The sequence below is a fragment of the Triturus cristatus genome, chromosome 8 (genome assembly GCF_964204655.1).
Source record: "Triturus cristatus chromosome 8, aTriCri1.1, whole genome shotgun sequence".
Lineage (NCBI taxonomy): Eukaryota > Metazoa > Chordata > Amphibia > Caudata > Salamandridae > Triturus > Triturus cristatus.
In genome coordinates, this window is record NC_140591.1 from 1,642,535,033 (window position 1) to 1,642,554,561 (window position 19,529).

At 44.8% G+C, this 19,529-nt stretch overlaps 1 protein-coding gene across 1 annotated transcript in view; it reads left to right on the forward strand.

The window, feature by feature from the left end:
- LOC146808477 (transient receptor potential cation channel subfamily M member 2-like) overlaps nucleotides 1-19,529 on the forward strand; it is a 1,642,641-nt gene that overhangs the window by 988,399 nt on the left and 634,713 nt on the right. The window contains exon 16 of the mRNA XM_085623575.1: nucleotides 111-223. Within this exon, the coding sequence (XP_085479701.1) occupies nucleotides 111-223 (113 nt within the window). The remainder of the gene's footprint in view (nucleotides 1-110; nucleotides 224-19,529) is intronic.

Genomic DNA, 19,529 nt, shown 5'->3' on the forward strand with positions numbered 1-19,529 from the left:
CTTTACCCATCAAGCCTTTATGTGGTACCTTCATTTTCATGTATTATTCATATGTTTTCAGTAATAGCATGACCATAACTGCTACTCTTTAGCTATCTCTTTTATTTCAGAACTATCTGAACAAGATGTGGTACGGGAAGCTGTCCGAAAGCCACTCCCCCTTTTGGCTTTTCATCTGCATGGTGCTTTTCCCTTTTATTTGCACTGGTTTCATCACCTTCAGGTAAGACCTCCATATTAGTAGTACACCAACTCAATGCATGCATGAAAAACTCATATATACAATTAAAATCCTTTACATTTATTACAAGAATTCTGCCTAGTCACTGTTTAGACTGCTGTTTATAGGATAATAACATTGTATTAAGACTCTCATGTAAATGAACATGTGAGTGAGTGAATGAATGAAGTTGACCAGCCGTTATCCTAATCAAGGTCTTATTGCACGACACTTGCTGTCTGTAGCCTCCTCAGAGTGCTGTAAATCAGAACAATCTCAGAAAACCGGGCTCCGAACCCTGCATGAGTCCCAGGTAGAGACAGAAGTATTTGCTTGATTTGGAAAACCTGTGCCATTATGTCCTAGAGGACATTTTGCTGACATGCTTTGTTTTTCTGCCAGTGGACTCAGCAATCTGTGACTAGTTGAATGTGACTACTGCCCTTGTATGCAAGGCTGTAAAGAGATTACAAGCCTTTCTATTGTGCCCCTTCATGGAGGTTGTATTTTCACGTACATTCCTACCCCCGTTGTGGCTAGGATGGCCAAGGCTCCCCTTGGAATATTAGCTTGAAGTTATCTTTGAGCAAGGACTTTACTTTACATCCACATTCACACAGACCATCTGGGATGAGTATTAGTTACATTACCATTTCTCCACCTCATCAAACCATTGTTTTTTTGGAAAGCTTTAATAACTTGTCAAAGATTGTGATGAGTGCTTTGAAAGAACCATTGGAGAGGAAATGGGTTATCAAACGCCTCTGCCTATTGTTCACCTATCAGGAGGTGCCATAGAAGGCTTTCATCTCATGCAAGTTCCTATCTGATAGACATATCTAGCCGCAGATTCCTTAACTTTCAATTCTCCCCAGGCGTCAGCCTGGATCCAGAATTTTTTTCCAGCAGTACCTCTGCACGCCAGTGGGCGGCGCCATATGGCTCCGTAATGACGTTTTCTCCAAATGTGACATCAGCGGTGCCATATAATTCCCCCGTGGTGCGAGGACGTCAGTTTCTTCTTTTCCACGCTACAATGCAGATCTGGAGAAGTGGTTCCTCACGTTATATTTTAGCAACGCCTTTTGTGTAAGGGAACGATGTGCCTATGCCATCGGGTTTCAAGACGTGCAAGACCTGTACTCGACAGATGTTGGGTACGGATCCCCATTCCATCTGCATGTGGCCTAGGAGAGCATCATGACATCGAGGAGTGCGACGCCTGTAAACGGCTGAAACCTAAGTATTAAACCTGGCCTCATTGGCGTGGGTTTCCCCTGTATTTTTACCTAATGTATTTTTGCTGTGTGTTGGACTTTATTTTGCTGGTCTAGATGCTTTGGGCAATTTGCCACTGCTGTTCAGTGCCAAAGTGCAAGTGCTCCCTTTGTTAAATTGTTGTTATGGATTGGTGTTTCCATAATTGGCTATTTGATTTACTTGCCAGTCCCTAGTACAGTGCACTGTGTGTGCCCAGGGCCTGTAAATCAAATTCTGCTAGGGGGCTTGCAGCACTGATTGCGCCACCCACATAAGCAGCCTGTAAATGTAGCTCAGGCCTGCCATTGAGGAGCCTGTGTGCAGTCTAGTACTGCCATGTCGACCTGGCAAGTGCACCCACTTGTCAGGCCCTAACCTTCCCTTTTCTTACATGTTAGTCACCCCTAAGGTAGACCCAAGGTACCCCTGTGGGCAGGGTGCAGTGTATGTGAAAGGCAGGACATTTCCTGATATGTGTGGCATGTCCTGATAGTGAAATACTGCCAATTTAGTTTTTCACTATTGTAAGGCTATCTGTTGCCATAGGATAGAATAGGTGGTTTGCTTATAACATCTTATAAGCATAACTGCCCCTTGGAACCAGATAGGAAAATAAAGTTTAGTATGCCTGAACTCAGAATGTTAAAATGAATCTTTTAGTGAGGGTGATTTTTACATTCTATGTTTGAAAATACCACTTTAGAAAGTAGGTATTTTCTTGCTTAGCCATCCAGTGTGCTTCTGCTAGGATGTGTATTGACTGTCTGGCTTTTGAGTGACAGGGGCTGGGGGTGTGCAATGGCTCCAGAGAGTCTGGATGTGTCAGCGCTAGGCTGAAAAAGCCTGGTCTACATTTGGAGTGGTGGGAGGAGTAGCACCTGCACCTGAATAGGGCTGTGCCTGCCTTCCACAATGATGGTTCCACCTTCCTGTGGTGTGTCTGGAGCCAGGGCTTACACTGATAATGGAGGTTGTTGTGCACTTGCAAAGTGCCCCCAGAACTGGTTTGGACTGGGCTCAGATCCTTGAGTCAGGAGAGAACAACGAGATTTACTGTGTAAAAAGAGGGGCCCAGACCTTTAGATCACTTCTGTGAAATCAAGAGGAACCTTTTGCCAAGGAGAAGAGCTGGAGAAACTGAGGAGGAATACTGCCCCTGTGATGTTTGCTGTCTGGGTTTGGCCTGCAGTGGCTACTTTCTTCCAAGGAAACGGAAATGGACGTTGATGTTTGCTGTGTCCCCTGCCCTCCAAGACCCAGTCTCTGGCAACTTACTTTAATATATTTTCACACTACAGGACCATTCGGCCATTTAGTTATTTATTTTAGGATTTTATAAAAAGCACAGCTACCCCCAACTGGGGTGTCCCAGCGCTGAGACAGTCGGCAGATGAAAGGTACAAAGTAGAGGACTAAGGTTAGGTGAACAGCCAGGTCTTTAAGGCAAGTCAAAAAAATGGGTTCCGACTCAGAGGAGCGGAGGAAAAGTGGTAGCGCGTTCCAACTTTGGAGCTGCTCACAGCAAAGGCTCTGCCCCCCAATATAGACCTGCGAAAACGGGGGGTAGCAAGGAGATGGTTGGATCTGAGGGTACGGCTATGTTGATAGTGCTTAAGTCGCACTCTCAAGTAAGCTGGGACATGTCCTTGGAAAGGCTTGACAGCCAAAGTGAGAGCCTTGAATTCAATCCATTTGGTCACTTGAAGCCAGTGGAGCTTACTCAGATGGGGAGAGATCGAGTGGCGAAAAGGAATTTTACAGATTACTCTGTCCGCCGCGTTTTGAACAATCTGTAGAAGCCTAATCAAGTAGGCAGGTGCCCCAAGATAGAGACTGTCGGCGTAGTCTAGATGGGAGGTAATTAAAGCATGGATTATAGTCTGGCGGGACTCCAATGGGAGAAAGTGGAGAAATCTACGAAGCATGTGAAGCTTCCCAAAGCAGGAGGAGAACACCTGTCTAATTTGAGTTTTACAAGACAGCTCTTTATCAAACCGGAAGCCAAGGTTCCTGGCCGAGTCCACAGGTTTGGGAGGGGGGTTCATCTCGGGAGGCCACCAGAGCGACGGGGGAGGGGAGATTTTTTGGTTGAAGAAAAGCACCTCGGTTTTATCCGAGTTTAGCTTAAGGGTATTCAGTGACATCCATGCCGAGATGTTGCTCAGGCAAAGTCTAAAACTAGAGAATGCCGCCTCTGAGTGTTCTTCAAAGGAGAACACCAGTTGGGTGTCATCGGCGTAGGAGATCACCCTCACCCTGCAGGATTCAATCAAAGCCTCAAGGGGGAGAGGTAGACACGGAAACGGAGAGGACTCAAGGCAGAGCCTTGGGGAACCCCTCATAGCAAGGGTTTTTCGTCGGAGACAAAAGGAGGGAGAAAAACTTGTTGGGTCCGACTGCCCAGATAGGACCATATGCAAGACAGGGGTGTGCCTTGAATCCACAGATTGTTTAATCTTTCTAAAAGGATAGAGTGGGAGACCGAATTGAATGCCGCGGACTGGTCAACGAGCACTAGCATGGCTGCATTGCCTGAATCCACGCATTCACGGATGGTCTCAGAGACTTCGAGGGCGGTCTCGGTACTGTAGCTGGATCTGAAGCTGGACTGACAGTCATGGAAAAGGTTATGGATCATTAACACACTCTTAACAAGTGAGACCATGTACTTTTAGGAGCTGTTCTTGGAAGTCCAACCAACATTCAAAACCATTTGCTTAACTAACAAATTAAGCGTCGTTTTATTTTTTTGTATATATCGTATTCATAAAAAACTATTAATAGTTGTGCAAAATTGAATAGTAGCATTTATGAAAAAAATCTAAAGCAAATAGATTTCCTCAAAATTAAGCCAATCACAAAACACACTGAAATACATTCCACTGCATTACAATAATACCATCAATGACATATTAAAAGGCCCTGATACTGTTATTTACAACAAAATGCCCTGGAGCCCTCCCACTACTTACCATTGGTTGACTTCAACACTCCTCTTTGCAGCCACCTTAATTGGCCACTGCTAGTCAAACGTTAGTTGCCGCCTTTCTGTGGACCAGGAACTAAACACAGATTCATCAAATTTAATCAACGGCCGCCCTCTGCTCACAATGTGATGGCATTATTTCTTCCCACCTCACACTCGCACTGCATGCTGCTCCATCCATAGTGCTTTTTTTAGAGCACAAATAATCAAGCCATGGAAAATGTAATACCTCCTCATAATTGTATTTCCACTCCTTGACCTCATAAAAAGCTCTATACCCCACTCCACCCTACCCCAATCTAGCATCTCCACTCTTTCAAAACTAACCCACTCTACTCTCTCCAAACTACCCCATAGCAATTTACCACATGCCAATCTACCCAAGCCACCTCACTCCACTCAACCCCACTTAACCTCACCCGACCACGATCTACCCTCTGTAACCCACTCCACCACATCACACTACACTGTCCAATCAACCACTCTCAACTCTACCCAATCAACCCCACTCCAATCTATACCACTCCAATTTACTACATTCTAATACACTACAATCTATCCGAAGCCACCCCACTTCAATCTACCCCACTGTCATATTCATCTCTCTACCACACTATAAACCACTCCTCTCTGCCCCACTAAATAATTCACTACCTCACTTGACTATCCCAATCTAACCTACTCCACTCTACCTCACTTTACTTCACTACAGTCTACCTCAATCTACACCACTCCACTATTCACCAATTTAACCCACACCAAACGATCACAGTCTACCACACCCCACTAGACCCTATTTTATCACACTCCACTCTACAGCAATTTACCAAACTCCACACAAACACAATCTACCCGACTCAATTCTACCACAGTTCCCACCACTCCATTCCAAGCTATGCACCTAGACCACTCCAGACCCACTCCAATCTACCCCACTCCAATCTGCCTCACTCCAATCTACCCCACTCCAATTCAATCCACTAAACCAAAATCTATCTCCTGTTCCACAGTCCAAGCCACCCCAATCAACCCCACTTCAGCTCACTCTATTTTGCCACAATCTACCTCAATCTGATATACCCCACTCCACTGTACCCCAATTTACTCCACTCCAATCTATCCCACTTCACTCTTCCCCAATCTGTCCCACTACAATCTACCCTCCTACAGTCTACCCACCTCCAATCTGTTTTATTCTATCATAATCTACCCTTATCTACCACACTCTACCCCATTGCAGTCTGCCTCAATCTATACCATCCAACCCCACGCCACCCCAACCACCACACTAACTTGTTTTCTTTTATTGGGCCTCTTTCTCTTGCTATTTTCCTATCTGTAACTCCTTCTACTTCATGGCCACTTTTCTGCCATTTAGTGTTCCTTCTAGGGGTGGGCGGAATTTGCGAAACCGACTTATGCAAATTATCGCGAAAATGTTTAAAATCTCCGCAAACACGCAGAAATATCGCGAAGATGCGGAAGTTTTTTTCCCGCCCGTTCGCGGTATTTTCTGCGTGTTCGCGGCTCGCCAACTTACCCATGCGGTTGCTTGCGGGCGCGGCCATCTTGTTTTCACTCTTCTCGCGGTGCATGATCGCGAGAAGAAAGACGTGATTGTGCGACGCATGACGTCACTGCGGGCGCGAACTGTCGCGAGACAGCGCAAATGGCTAAAAACAATACAACATCTCATGGAGAACGCGACCGGATCAAGAAAACTTGTCGGCGAACGCAGGGATTCAGGTAAGGTGATCGCGCGCGCGCAAGAATGTATTATTTTACAGCGCGAGCAAGAAACAAATTATCGCCAAGCTGCGGAAACCGGAAATTTGGACATTTTCGCGCTCTCCGCGGAACGCGAAAATGTCAAATTATCGCAATTTCCGCGAATGGAACGAAATTTTCGCCCAGGCCTAGTTCCTTCTACACACTCTCTGCTCCTAATCCCAGAAATTATCACTCATCCTAAACTTGCAAATAAAAAGAATATTAATATTCACATAGGTGAAATCTAATGCATTTATCATTCCTTGTTATTGCTAACATCAATGATTTGATGTTTCTTTTCCCATCTATTGATGTTCTTTAGATTAGCCATCTCAGTTTTCTTTAATTCTCTGCCCGCTTTCTTGAGTGGTTCATGTGTTTGCTTGATTAAACCCGTCATTTGTTCTCTTTACAAAATAAACAATTTACATTTTCTCACCAAACATAAATAGATACTTTCTCCCCTAATTATACAAGACATAATAGACTTCTTGTCACAATATTTGCAATTTGTTGTCACCTTATTTTGGTAAGTAGGCCTGCTTTTCAGAGTAGGGCCCACAATTTCAATATAACAGTTTATAATGGCTTTGTCATTGCGTTTACCTAATTGTAATGTCCCTATATTTTGAGTTTTCCATAATTGCCTGCCATTTTATATTTCTCCTAGCTACCAGTCTGATAACAGCGCGTATGACATTGGTAACTTAATTGCCAGTGTTCTTAGCTTTTCATCTAATCCTTGAAAGCACCACAAGAATAGGTTTCATAGTAACAATTAGTAAAATAAGTCAAATAGAGGTTTAGCTCTAGTTTGTGTGATTGTCGATGTTGTTGCACCAAATCAACAAGATATACTTTTACTTCTTTTCATTTTAATTTTAATAAAACATTAAAGAATTCAAAAGAAGTTCCCTTTCTGTCCTGTTGAGTTTCCCTCTATCTCCATATATTTTTCTTATAACACCATCACTGAAGATTTTCCCTATTTTTATCTCCCTTAGAAACAGTACAAATGTATGTTCATCACAACATCTCTCTTTATAAACATTACATTTTAAACATTTAGGGGCATATCTACAAGGCGGCGATAGAAAATTATCGCCGCGTTTGCGGCCGTTTTCATCCGAAAAGCGGCGATAATTTTATCGCCTAATTAGCGAGGTCACGCTAACGCGTGAAACCTTGCATTAGCGCACGAATACACCCAGCTTTGCATCTCTAATGAGATGCAAAGTGGGCGTTCCTGACCTGACATGACAGGAGAAATGCCGCTAAGCAACATTTCTCCTATCATCAAGCCCCACACTATGAAGCATTGTGGCAAGAAAAGTAGCGATAACCCCTGTTATCGCTACTTTCCTTACGCCTGCTTCAGGACTGACTTAGCCATGATATCCTATGGAAGGTGGATATTATGGCTAAGTTTGTGAGGCCCTATCAACAAGCTAACTCCACATTTCCTGCGATAATCTCATGTTAGGCATTATCGCTTTTGAGATAAGCGTTGCTAATAGCACGCTATCTCAGCGATAAAAATCCACCTTAGCCGAAGATAATTATCCTAGCGCTAAGTGCGCTTAGCGATAATTATCGCCGGTTGTTGCTGATATGCCCCTTAAGGTTGTTTTTATAATGTGCATTTACAAATGCTTGCTTAATTTTAAGCACTGCCTCCAAATAAAAGCAGTTTCCAACGTGTTAGCAGGGGAAGAACTGCTCTCTCCTTTCTGTTGGGCAGGGGCAGGGGCAGAGGGCATTTCCTGGCTGGGACTGTGTGAACAGACTTGGGCTGCTTATTGGGAGGAGGCACCCAGCCCACACCTTTAATCTCACTCCAGCACCCACACCTTCTGCCATGGATGTGTCTTCGACCTCGCTGGTCTGGGACGACAGTTTAAGTGCCAAGGTATCTTCTCTTAGGGCCTCATTACAATGTTGATCGAAAGGCTCCGAACGGCATTCAGTTTGTCCAAATCTGTGTCAGAACCCGCATTTCCGTCCTATTCAGAAACATATTCGACCGATTACGATAGTCAGAAACCATTCTGACTTTCTGAGTTGGTTCCGACTCAGTTCCGAATGGCATTCGGAGAAACTGAGTCGGTCAGAGCCGACTCGTAGCGGTCTACGGACTGTGTTTCCGACCAACGTATTACGATGTTTGATTTGGACTACCTTTCAGAATCGGTTTGTCCTACACGGATCGTCTGTCAGAAACCAACTTTGGGGGCTCGTAGCAGGCCACCCTTCACCCGGAGTTCTCCGGTTGGGGTCTGTGGGGGCACCCATGGCTCCCCTCTTTCCAACCATGCACAGGGTGGCAGGGACCATGGACTGCCTGCCACAGGGTGCAAGGTTTTACGCACCCACCCCTTTCTTCAATGGGAGCCTGTGTTGTCGGTCAGAGCACAAGCTCCCAGTGAAGTCAATGGGAATCCAACAGAACGGTGTTCGGAAGCATTGTAATCGGTTGGTCGGACTCCCTAAATCTGATTCGGTCAGAAACCATTCCGACAAGGAGTCGGTCGGAATGCTTTCTGACCGACATCGTAATGAGGCCTTTAGTTTATCTTATTTGACCTCTCTGTGAGCCAATGTGTCCTCCTCCTTCTTTGTGCTTAGACTGTATTCCTTCTCAAAGTACCTAAAGAATCCTCTCTGGGCAGAACCCTCTCCCCATAACCTGCCCTCCACCTATGTATGCTCAGGGAAGTGCCCCTGAGTTTATCTGTTAAAGTCACAGTAGAACAGGGGGTTGACAGTGTATGTTTTCATTTTGAAATTTGATCAAGTCTTTGCATACTATAAGGTTTTGTAAATTTGTGCACATTGAAAGGCTGCCTTTTTAGTACTTATGTTTTATAATTTTTAAACTTGCTAACACAGTCCACACATATACACTCCATACCATGCCTCATATTTCCGATCAGCATAATTGCACTCAACACCACACACTTCCATGCCATACAAGTCGACATTACACATTTCTATTCCATACCACATAATTCGACAACAAACCACATATTTCAACTCAACAACTCAATTACACAACATACATCCAACATACATCCAATCCACACCACAGAATTCCACATTATGCCACAAAATTCAACAGCAACACCCCATAATTACACTTCACAACAAACCTCACAACATACCACTCTATAGCACAAAATGGCATTCCACATAATTACAGTCTAACACTTAACATTATTCCAAGACACTCAATACCACATATATACTATCCACATATTTCCACTGCATACCATGCCACATAATTCCACAACACAAATCCATCCTACACCACACACAACTTCAACAACTAACAATTCTAATACAACCCACAGAATTCCACTACACACCACATACATCCACTCCACTCCAAAACACATAGGTAAAAGACATTGCCATTTACAACTCCAATAACTCTAACTCTAACAAATGTGAGTCCAATTTGCATTGAAATGCTTGTTATTTTAGGTACTTATTGTCATTATTTTCTCTTGGAGGGTATTGCAATACCAGTGGTTGGCCGTGTGTGGTAGTGGAATTATTCAGCTCTGAGGTAGAGTAATTTACTGTAGTTTTGAGTCCCTTTCTTCTTGTTGTAACTTTAGAAGGCAGTTTTTGGATAGCAAGAGGCATAGGGCCTGAGTATTAGTTCGGGGCCTTGGAGCGGGCTGCCACACCAGCGCTCCACTCCAAGACCGCCAAACTCAACAGCAGCCCACCCACCAGATTACGAGTTATTTCATGGTCTGGCAGGCAGGCGGCATGGAATTCCTGCAGGTGTGCAGTTCAAAGACTCATATCTGCATGCACACAGGGGCACACTATTTGCCCCCCTGCATGCACAGAAGCACCAGGGGCCCTACAGGGCCCCCCTACTTTCTTGACCACCAAACTTTTCATGGCGAGATCACCGCCATGAAAAGTGTGGAGGTCGGGAAAGTCATTATATGCTTGGTAGTGCCCCAGTGGCATCACCAGCATATTGCTGCCCCAGACCGCCGCACCAACACTAAGGGATCACGGATCCCTGGCAGTTGCGGCAGTCCAATGGCAGTGTGACCGCCAAAGTTATAATACAGCGGTTGCACCGCAGGTCACCACCACTATGGGTTTGGTGGTCCTACGGACTGTCAAAATCATAAATAGGCCTATACTCTATTGATGGGGGGGGGGGGTCCATGTCTGTCTCTAAATTCCTCTGTAAGAAATTGGGTTAGTTGAGCGGGTGGGAGCCCCACTCAATTAATAAACACACTCCTCTTCAGATTGGACTGCAAAAGCTAGTGAATAAACTTGTGCTCAACCCTCTGGTAACTTGGCACAAAGCAGTCTGGCTTAACTTGGAGGCAATGTGTGAAGTATTTATGCAGCAATTCAACAGTATTAAACAGGAAACACAAGAAAAATCCAAACCCAATTTAGAAAAAGTGAGTGAATTTTAATATAAAGTATGTCAAAAAACAACAGAAATTCAATTGTAGGACTGGAGTAACTCCTTTTTTAAGTTCTAGGTGACAATACCCCTCAAAAGCACAAAGCACCAGTCATGGCTATCTGGGTGCGCTGAACCACAGCACAAACTCATAATTTCAGGCCAACCGCAATGGAGTGCAGGTCCAATACAGGAACTAGGCTTGTCCCAGTGAGAGTTTACTTTCTCAAGAGTCCACGCAAGGAGCTGCAAGTGGAGATTCACATTGGTGGGTTTTGCACAGAGTCCGATGCTGGCACAAGGAGCAGGTCAGGGGTCACAGATGGTCACTATTGTAGCGCAAAGATTCAGTCATTGCTGGAGCTTCGTAGTGGCAGTCAACTCAGTTTGCTGCTACTGGCAGGGACTGTCAGGGCTGATGCAAACTGTACTCTTTGCAGTTGACTCGCATTGCTGATTGCGCCAGTGGTTTTTGTTGACAGGAAGACCAGCTTGATGCTGGGGCTGACACAGACTGTCCCTGTTGACGTTGACTATTGTGGCTGATGCAATGAGCAGTTTTCACAGGAGATTTGCACAAGCAGGCATCGCAAGTGGTTATTGTTTGACACAAAGCGTCCACTTTGGGAGGAGCCAAACATTTCTTGATTTACACCTAGAGTTCAGCAGGAGGACATTTTGATACCAGCCAAGGGTCTAGGACCTGGGAGATACCTCTTGGGGTTCAATAGTCATTCCAGTAGTGACCAGCAGCAGGACTCAGGCAGGACCAGTTGATGAAGGTCAGCTGAACAGTTGCGGGGAGACCTCTGGAAGCTTGTTGTGTTTCTGTAGTGGAAATAGAGGTCTGCCGATGGACCTTTGGATTCAGTCAGCGGGTCCTAGGTTCAAAGCAAGCAGGTTCAGTCTTCCTTCTTCAGAGAGCAGGGTGGTCCTTCTTCTGAATCTTTCACGGGTCCAAACATGTTCTGATGAGGGGTTTAGCTCCCTATTTTCTATGGTGACAAAGGAAGGAGCAGTCCTGGTATTGGGTTCATTTGTGTGTGCTGCAGGAATGGTGCTTCTAAGTGTAATGAGGGCTGGGCACTGCTGTAGGAGGGTGGCTCAGCATATGGTGTCCACCTATGGTGAGGAGCTGAGTTCAGGCAACTCTAAGTGATAGTGTTTATGTCCCTGACAACTAAAGCTCTCAAAGGGTAGTCATGGAGAGCAGCTAAGCTTACTCAGGAGGATGTAAATAGATTACAAGTACCACAGAGGCAGTCAGCAAGCTTACACATAAGAACCACACCAGGTGAGCATATAAATGCTTTTATTCACACCCACTAGTCACTTGCATGGTATCTCCCCTACCCAGAGATATCAAATACACACAAGAAAAACTTTAGAAACTGGCAAGTAGCATAGGAAAATCCACTGGTCGTAGTGGAGGGGGGAGCAAACCATATATTAAAATAGTGGAATGCAAAAAGGTTACCAAAACAAGACTTATACTCAAGGATGGAGGAACCCAGGAGAAGCACAGAACCACCCAAGGTGAGTTGGCAGGGACCCTAGGGCACATGGGTGCAGAGGGGTTACATCGAGTCAGATGTCCATAGGTTAATGCAAAGGTAAGTCCCAATTGGATTTTTAGAGTTCTAGGACCCTTCCCAATAAACCCTGAACAAACCGTTTGGATCAAGGAAGGTTGGAGAGCGATCTCACCCATGGGTACCCCTGGGACCTGGATACCTACACCCAGGTGCATAGGGTTGTAGTGGTGCCGGAACAGCCCATAGACAACAATAAAGGTTTGTGCAAGAACAGCAGCTACAGAGTCTTGTGGGCCAGGCCGGTGGAACAAGGACATAGAATCCAGACAAGAAGAACCTGAAAGCAGAGGGGACAGAGTCCAAACCACACAGAGGTGACCAGGAGGTACTAGAGCACAATACCAACCCTTGTCAGAGGTTCTTGCTAGAGCACGGTGAGGATGAAGCAGCAGCTGTGGGGACTAGGCGAAGTTGTAGAAGCCCAGGAGTAAGCCTGGGCAAAGCACTACGCTACGCTCCCGTAGTTTGCGAAGTTTGCGCTACTTCGCACTGCGCGAATTTCACGTAGCACAGTGCAAACACGCGTAGCGTAGTGTTGCGTAGTGCAGCGGTCATTTTTTGCTTGCTCGCAGTCCTCAACGACAAGTTGGCGACCGCGAGCAAGCAAAATGACATCCCGGTGAGACTTTTCCTCGTTCGCGATCAGCAACATCAAGTTGGCGATCACGAGCGTGGAAAATAAACCTCCCGGCGAGTTTCTCAACGCGAGGAGGTCAGGTTTCTCATTGCGAGTGGTCGCGCATGCTCACCACCGCTCGCGATGAGAAACTACCAGTCCGCGTTGAGAAAGCTGCCGCTCGAGTAAAAATCTACTCGAGCAGCAGAAAACTACAGCTCGCACTGTGCAAGATGCCGTTTTCAATGATTGCACAGTGCCGGTTGCTTGTCCGCACTGTGCAATCATTGAAAACGACATCTTGCACAGTGCAAACATGTTACTACGCAGTTCGCGAAGTGCTACGCGTAGCTCACGTAGTGCGAAGTGCACTTTGCGTAGCTTCGCGTAGCGCTACTTCACGAACTACGCCCAGGGTTACCCAGGAGCCATTCAAGTTGTCCCACGCCGGTCGACGAGTGCAGGAAGGCCATTGGTCAGCAGGACCACCAACAAGCCTTGCCAAAAGCAAACAAAGATTCATGGGAGAAGACTCTTTGTTGCAGACTAGCAAGGTCTGTGGGGCTAACCCAGCAAGGGTAAGTCCGGGCCCGCCCTCAGCACACACGTGAGCCAGCAGGAATCAAGGGAGCCCCCTCAAGGACCCTCTGGCTGCAGGCACAGGAGATGGTAGGGAAGACTTAGCTGCACACAGGAGATGAAGGCGCGTGATGCAGAGGATGCAAGCAGAATGTCATTCTTGAAGCTGTGCCTTGGCAACGGAAATCAGACGAGGTGCTCCGGGACGCAGTTCAAGTTGGCTGTAGGGGGATTTCAGTCACCCAACTTGCAGGGAAGACTTTTCAGGCCTCTGGGGAACCAATAAACTACCACCTGTGTTGCAGAGCTGGGCGATGTCTGTGGAACAACAGGATCATCAAACTGGTTGTTGACTTAGAGGTGCCAGCGGATTTAGGAAAGTGACTTCTTCACTTCAAAGGAGATTCCTTGAGGCTTGGATGCAGTCTGAGTCCTTGGTGACTCAGGGGATGCACCGCCATGGAGTTGCATAACTTGAAGAAGCACAGGAACGAAGATGCAGCGGGAATCTTCCTACTCGGCGCAGTCTTGTCATGGGTCCTGGCTTGAAGAACAGCATAGCTCCAGAGTCCACCAGCAGAAGCATCTTCAAACAGTCTTCAGATGACAGGCAGTTGGATCTTTAAGTTGTTGTTCGAACAAATCTAAGGGCCTACCCTCAGAGGACCCCTTAAAGAACACTAAAAAGGGGAAGGACCTCTTCCATGATGACCCACCTATCAGGGATGCAATTGGACACTACACAGCTGGTTTAGCCAGTCAGGTGCTCCCAAGGGCCAAGATTCAACATGGCAGAGTCAAGAGGCCACCTGGAGGAGGTCTGGGCACCTCCCTAGGGAGGAGCTGGACAGGGGGGTGGACACGCCCCTAACCTTTGTGTGATTTTGTAGCAGAGCAGAAGCCAAGGACTCCTGAACTGGGCAAAGCTGGTTTATGCAAGGAGGGCACCAAATGTGTACTTCAATGCAGTCTGGTGGCGTTCGGAAGCTCCCCCACCCTACCTAATTCTATAGAAGAGGTGGTCACAGTTCTCCTTTGCAGGAAACCCTTTGCTCAGCTTCCCCTGGCTGAGTTAGGCTCATCAGCAGAGGGCAGAAAAGTGTCTGAAGCCAGCAGCAGTGCGGGCAGGCAGGCAGACCCTGTAACGCTAAACATAAAGGTAGTGGAGGGGTCCTCTAAGAAGCCCCCAGTACATAATATCATGCAACTAACACTAACTGAGTTTTCATGCCTCCTCTCCCAGGATGGGCTGGGTCCACGAAGGGGAAGCGACAAAGGCATGTCACCTTTGTTATCTGTCCCTGCCTTTTGCTGCCCCCAGCAGCTGGCTCCCACCGGTTCTGCCAACTACTTTTGGCAGGAGAACTGGCAGGAAAGCCAAGTAAGGAAGAGAGGTGTGCTCACCTATGCCAACCCCACTCCTCAGATGGGGGAGACGAGGTGAAGCACACATCTCAGTCCCCGGCATCTTGAATATGGGGGGATACAGCCAATTAGAGAGAGGCTCATTACCTCCTCCCACGGAGGGTGGCATAATAGAAGGTATACCCACCCCAAGGAAGAGACCCATTGATCTCAACCTGCACACCCCTATAACATCCCTACATTTAGTATTCAGGGGCAACCCCAAACCATGCCTCCTCAGATTTGAGGAAGAAAGGAGGAGGACCGAAAAGCTGTAGTGAACCAGGAAGAAGAGGACACCTACTGCTTTGGCTACAGCCCTTCTGGCCTGCCCCAACTCATACCTGCCTACAGTGGAAAACCTGGTGTGTCCAGCAGGTAGCACCAGCCAGAACACAGAGAACCTGTCCTGCACTCATCTGAAAGACTGTCTCCTGTGAGCACCGGATTTGCTCAAAGAAAGACTCCAAGACAAGAACCTGGATTTAGGCGGCTCTGCAGTTCTGCACCACTCTGCACCCGAAGCCCACAGATGGATTCCGAGTGGCCCAACACAACGAGGAGGTCCCCCTGGCAATCCTGATCTGGGAACCGGTGATCCCTGACCTGCCACAAGCTCCAGACGGATGCCTGCAGCCTCAACCTGAAGGGTCCCCCCGACCGCGACTGGAGCTGGTAAGAAGATCTGACACCTCAAGACACCCCACCTATCTCTCCTTCCAATAGTTGCCTTAGGGAAGCTTCCTTGCCGGAGTCTGCAGCTTTTTCCTCAAACATGAGATCTCCATTGCGATTCATTGGGCTCTCAACGTCTTCTTGGCACCATGCATCCAACCGCCTCCGTGCCGCTGGTGGTGCAGCTCCTGTGCTGATTGTTGGCCCCTGCAGTGTTGTTCCTACTCCCAGGAGCTATGCTCCCACAACCAAGTGGCCTGCTCGTAAGCAGCCCCTGACCGGAAGCCCCCTTAGCTCTATTGGCTAACATTGGGCTCCTGCACTCTGCTCCCGGCCGCCCCAGTGTTGCTGGTGGTACAATTTGAGTGCCTAACTGGACCTTGCGAAATACTGGTCCTAACCCCCAAAGGTCATACTCACAGGTCCATCATTTACCTGTAAAACGTTAACACCCTTTTTTCCATAGGAACCAATGTTACGGATTTCTCTGAATAAAAATGTGTTGACCTTTGCTATGTATGAGAGAAAAGTAACTGTGTTTTAAATCAAGAAAAGTCTTACGTACCTTTCGCAGGATCAATGCTGTGATTTCTAGTTATATCACCCGAGTAGTTGAAGTAATCTAATAGTAACACAAAAGTAATCCAAAGTAATTTCGATGCAATTCAAACTGTTTTTAAAAGCAATACAAACCTGTAAAAGTTGCAAATCCATTCCCAATTGCATTATATAGCAAAGTTTTATGATTGAAAGTATATTTTACCTACCTACACCAAGTTTGGTTCTAGAAAATAAAACATAAGTATACCTTTTTCTTCACTTACCCAATTTCTCTGGATTCAGTCTCTGAGTGTGTCCCTTCAGTCCTGCACACCCGCCTGATAAGCCTATCTGCTCGACCACGCTATCACTGAGAGCTGCTAGTCCTTGTCTAATGTAGCCTCTGCTCTATCCCTGGGGACTCCCTGGACTCTGGGTACACTATACCTTACTTTGGTATAGTATATACAAATCCAGCTTCCTACACATTAATTATGTTTTCTCCACGGGAGATGAATTTTTCTCTGTGTAATTTGCAGAGCAGTCTTGGCTAGGATTGGACTTTCTATGGAATTAAGGTATTGCTAAGTGGCATGACCTGCTGCTCTGTGTTCCACAGCTTTGAACACGTGGTTTGGGCCTGGATATAAGACCAAATGGGTTTATTTTTCTAGGGTCATTTTGCGACATTGTCTTATTGTCAGGAGTAATGTTATCTCCAGGCCTTGATTGTTTTATTGACGTTTGTTACTGTGGTTATGTCTACAGTTAGTGTGAGGTGAGACTTTATGGTTCCGATCCTGTTAAATAGTTTTATACTTGTATTGTTGGCTGTCTTCCTTAACAGATTTCTCATTCAAAAATGGGTATTTTATCCCCATGGTTTAAATGTCTTGCGACTTTACTTGCCTGTAGTTCCTTCCGCTGGCTTTTATGTGGTAGAGTATATTATTGATTACCTAAATTATTATGAATGTCAGGTCTTTTTCTCTTGTTCTGGACCTGTTTATTTTTAGTAAGAGACTTTTCATGGTCTCAGTTTACAGATCCTCTTCTCTGAATTGTATGGCTCTGGCATTTGATTCTAAATTAAGGAATCTACGGCTAGATGTCTCTATCAGATGAGCAAGTTACTTACCTTCGGTAACACATTATCTGGTAGAGACAGGATCTAGCTGCAGAATTCTTAACAAGCCTCCTGCCCACCCTGCTTTGCGAAATGAATCTTCTTTGGTCTCAAAGATTTCGATATGGTCATTCACATCCTGAAAAAAAATGAAGAATACAGTGATTATTGGAAACAACTGTGTCTTTTATCTTAGCACAGTGTTTCAGTCCGCAGTTTCTATATGTGGCTCCACGTTGTGAGTGCAGAAAATAATCATGGAAGAAACGGACGTTGGCAAGGGAGTTATATGGACTCTGGCAATGACAACCAGTAGACAACGTCGCTACAGAGTCATGTGATGCTCTCTACAGACGTGCTACGGCGAAAGAAATTGGGATCCAGTCTCGCACCTTGAAAGATTTAATAATAAGGAATCTGTGGCTAGATCCAGTCCCTACCCGATAATTGGTTACAGAAGGTTAGCAAGATGTTCATTAATACATCAAAATATACCAAAGAGCTACTTTCAACAATAAAAATAATTTGTAGACATTCTCTGTCAACCCCGCTACCCTCAAAACCTTAAAATGTACATGGAAAGAAACTTACCTTTTCTGACGAACACCAGCACCTTACCGCAACCTGGTTTCGGGAAAAAAGATGAAAAATAACACAAATACATTACGAAATAGAAGGAAGTGGTTAAAAAAAAAAGGCTGCTAAAGTAAACTAAAACAAGCATTTGCAATGCAATAGGTCTCGCATTTACACAAGTTTAAGATATTGGCATTGTAAATGACAATGCGTTTTATTTATGTTTCAAAAACCAAAACATAAGTAAAAGGCATTGTCATTTGCAATCAATAACAACAAGGACTTCCTACACCTATATACTTGGATTTAAGGCTGTGCGTCCATATGAATAAAGTATTGCCCACAGACTAGGTGTACAAAAATATATGGCAAAGTCATTTATTGAATTTTTTTCATTTTTTAGAAAGACTATTATTTGTCCATTTTAAATTGGAAATGAATTACAACATTTAGACAAAATCATTATGTCAACAACAAAACACACCATATCGACATAAATAGAAAACATCAATAGAAAACATCAAAGCACCATACAAAACTAACAAAGATACAAAAAAGATTCATGTGATACAATACAGTTTTTTAAAAAAAAGACAGTACATCATAAAAAGTGCAACAAAATATAAACGCCAAGACAAGCGCCAACGCGCGTTTCGGAGCTAAACAGTATACAGGCTCCTTCCTCAGGGCGTATAAGGTAGGTCTTTCAGGCAGCAACACGGACTAAGCACATTTTCTTGACTAGCGTCAAATGGTGAAGAAGTTGACAAAGGTTCAGAATTTACAACCATAGGTCTGTGGGCAAAAAATATGGATAAGTACATATACTAATTTATTATACTGGTTTAAAGCTGGAATACCAGAGAAAAGAAGCAAAAATTAAGAGTGATGAATAAAGAGCGACCCAGAAAGTGCAAAAACTTTCTTTTTTAGAAATAAAAGAAAAAATATACACACCGAAAAGAATCAAGGTGCCCAGTGAAGGAAAAAATGATGAAAGGAATGAATGAAAAAAATGTGTATCAAAAAAATAATGATAGTAAAAATACCAATCACCAATTGTGCGCCAATTTAGAAAGAGGATCACCTACTTGCGACGTTATCAATTTCTGAAAAGGCATCCAAGCTAGGATAGCTAATATAATTTACTTTATGTAGCTAAAGGGAAAAGATAAGACATAAATAAAACACACTAATGGGAAAAAATCAGTCATTCACTATATTTATCACTAACTAGATTAAAGGTAGACAAAATAATGCAGATATTTGAACTTATACACAAATGGAAACAGAAGGAATTACCCTAGTTTATACACAGCTTAGAGAAATAACAGATAAACCCTTAGAGTATAAGCTATATAACTCAGGGCATGATGTAATAGAATAGCGCATTCATCTAAATGATTGTTCTACTAGTTTAGATAATATATATAATATGCAGTAGTGTGAGCTAAACCTATTGAGTATAAGCTTTATTACTAAGCGCATAATGCGCATGCAATCCTAAGGTTCCATGGTATCTGTTCTATATTAGAAACTAATCACCTACTACTGGACCGATACGTGGCAAGATGAATTCTAAAGAAGTCTAAAGGAAAGACATTTCTATCTCAAGGAATAAGAAAAAGAAAGTATCGCTAGCTACACTAATATTACTCTAAAATTGCGTTTAGTTAATTCGTAACGTGAGCTGAAAAGACTGTAATACAATCATTCTAAAGATTTAATTAAGCTA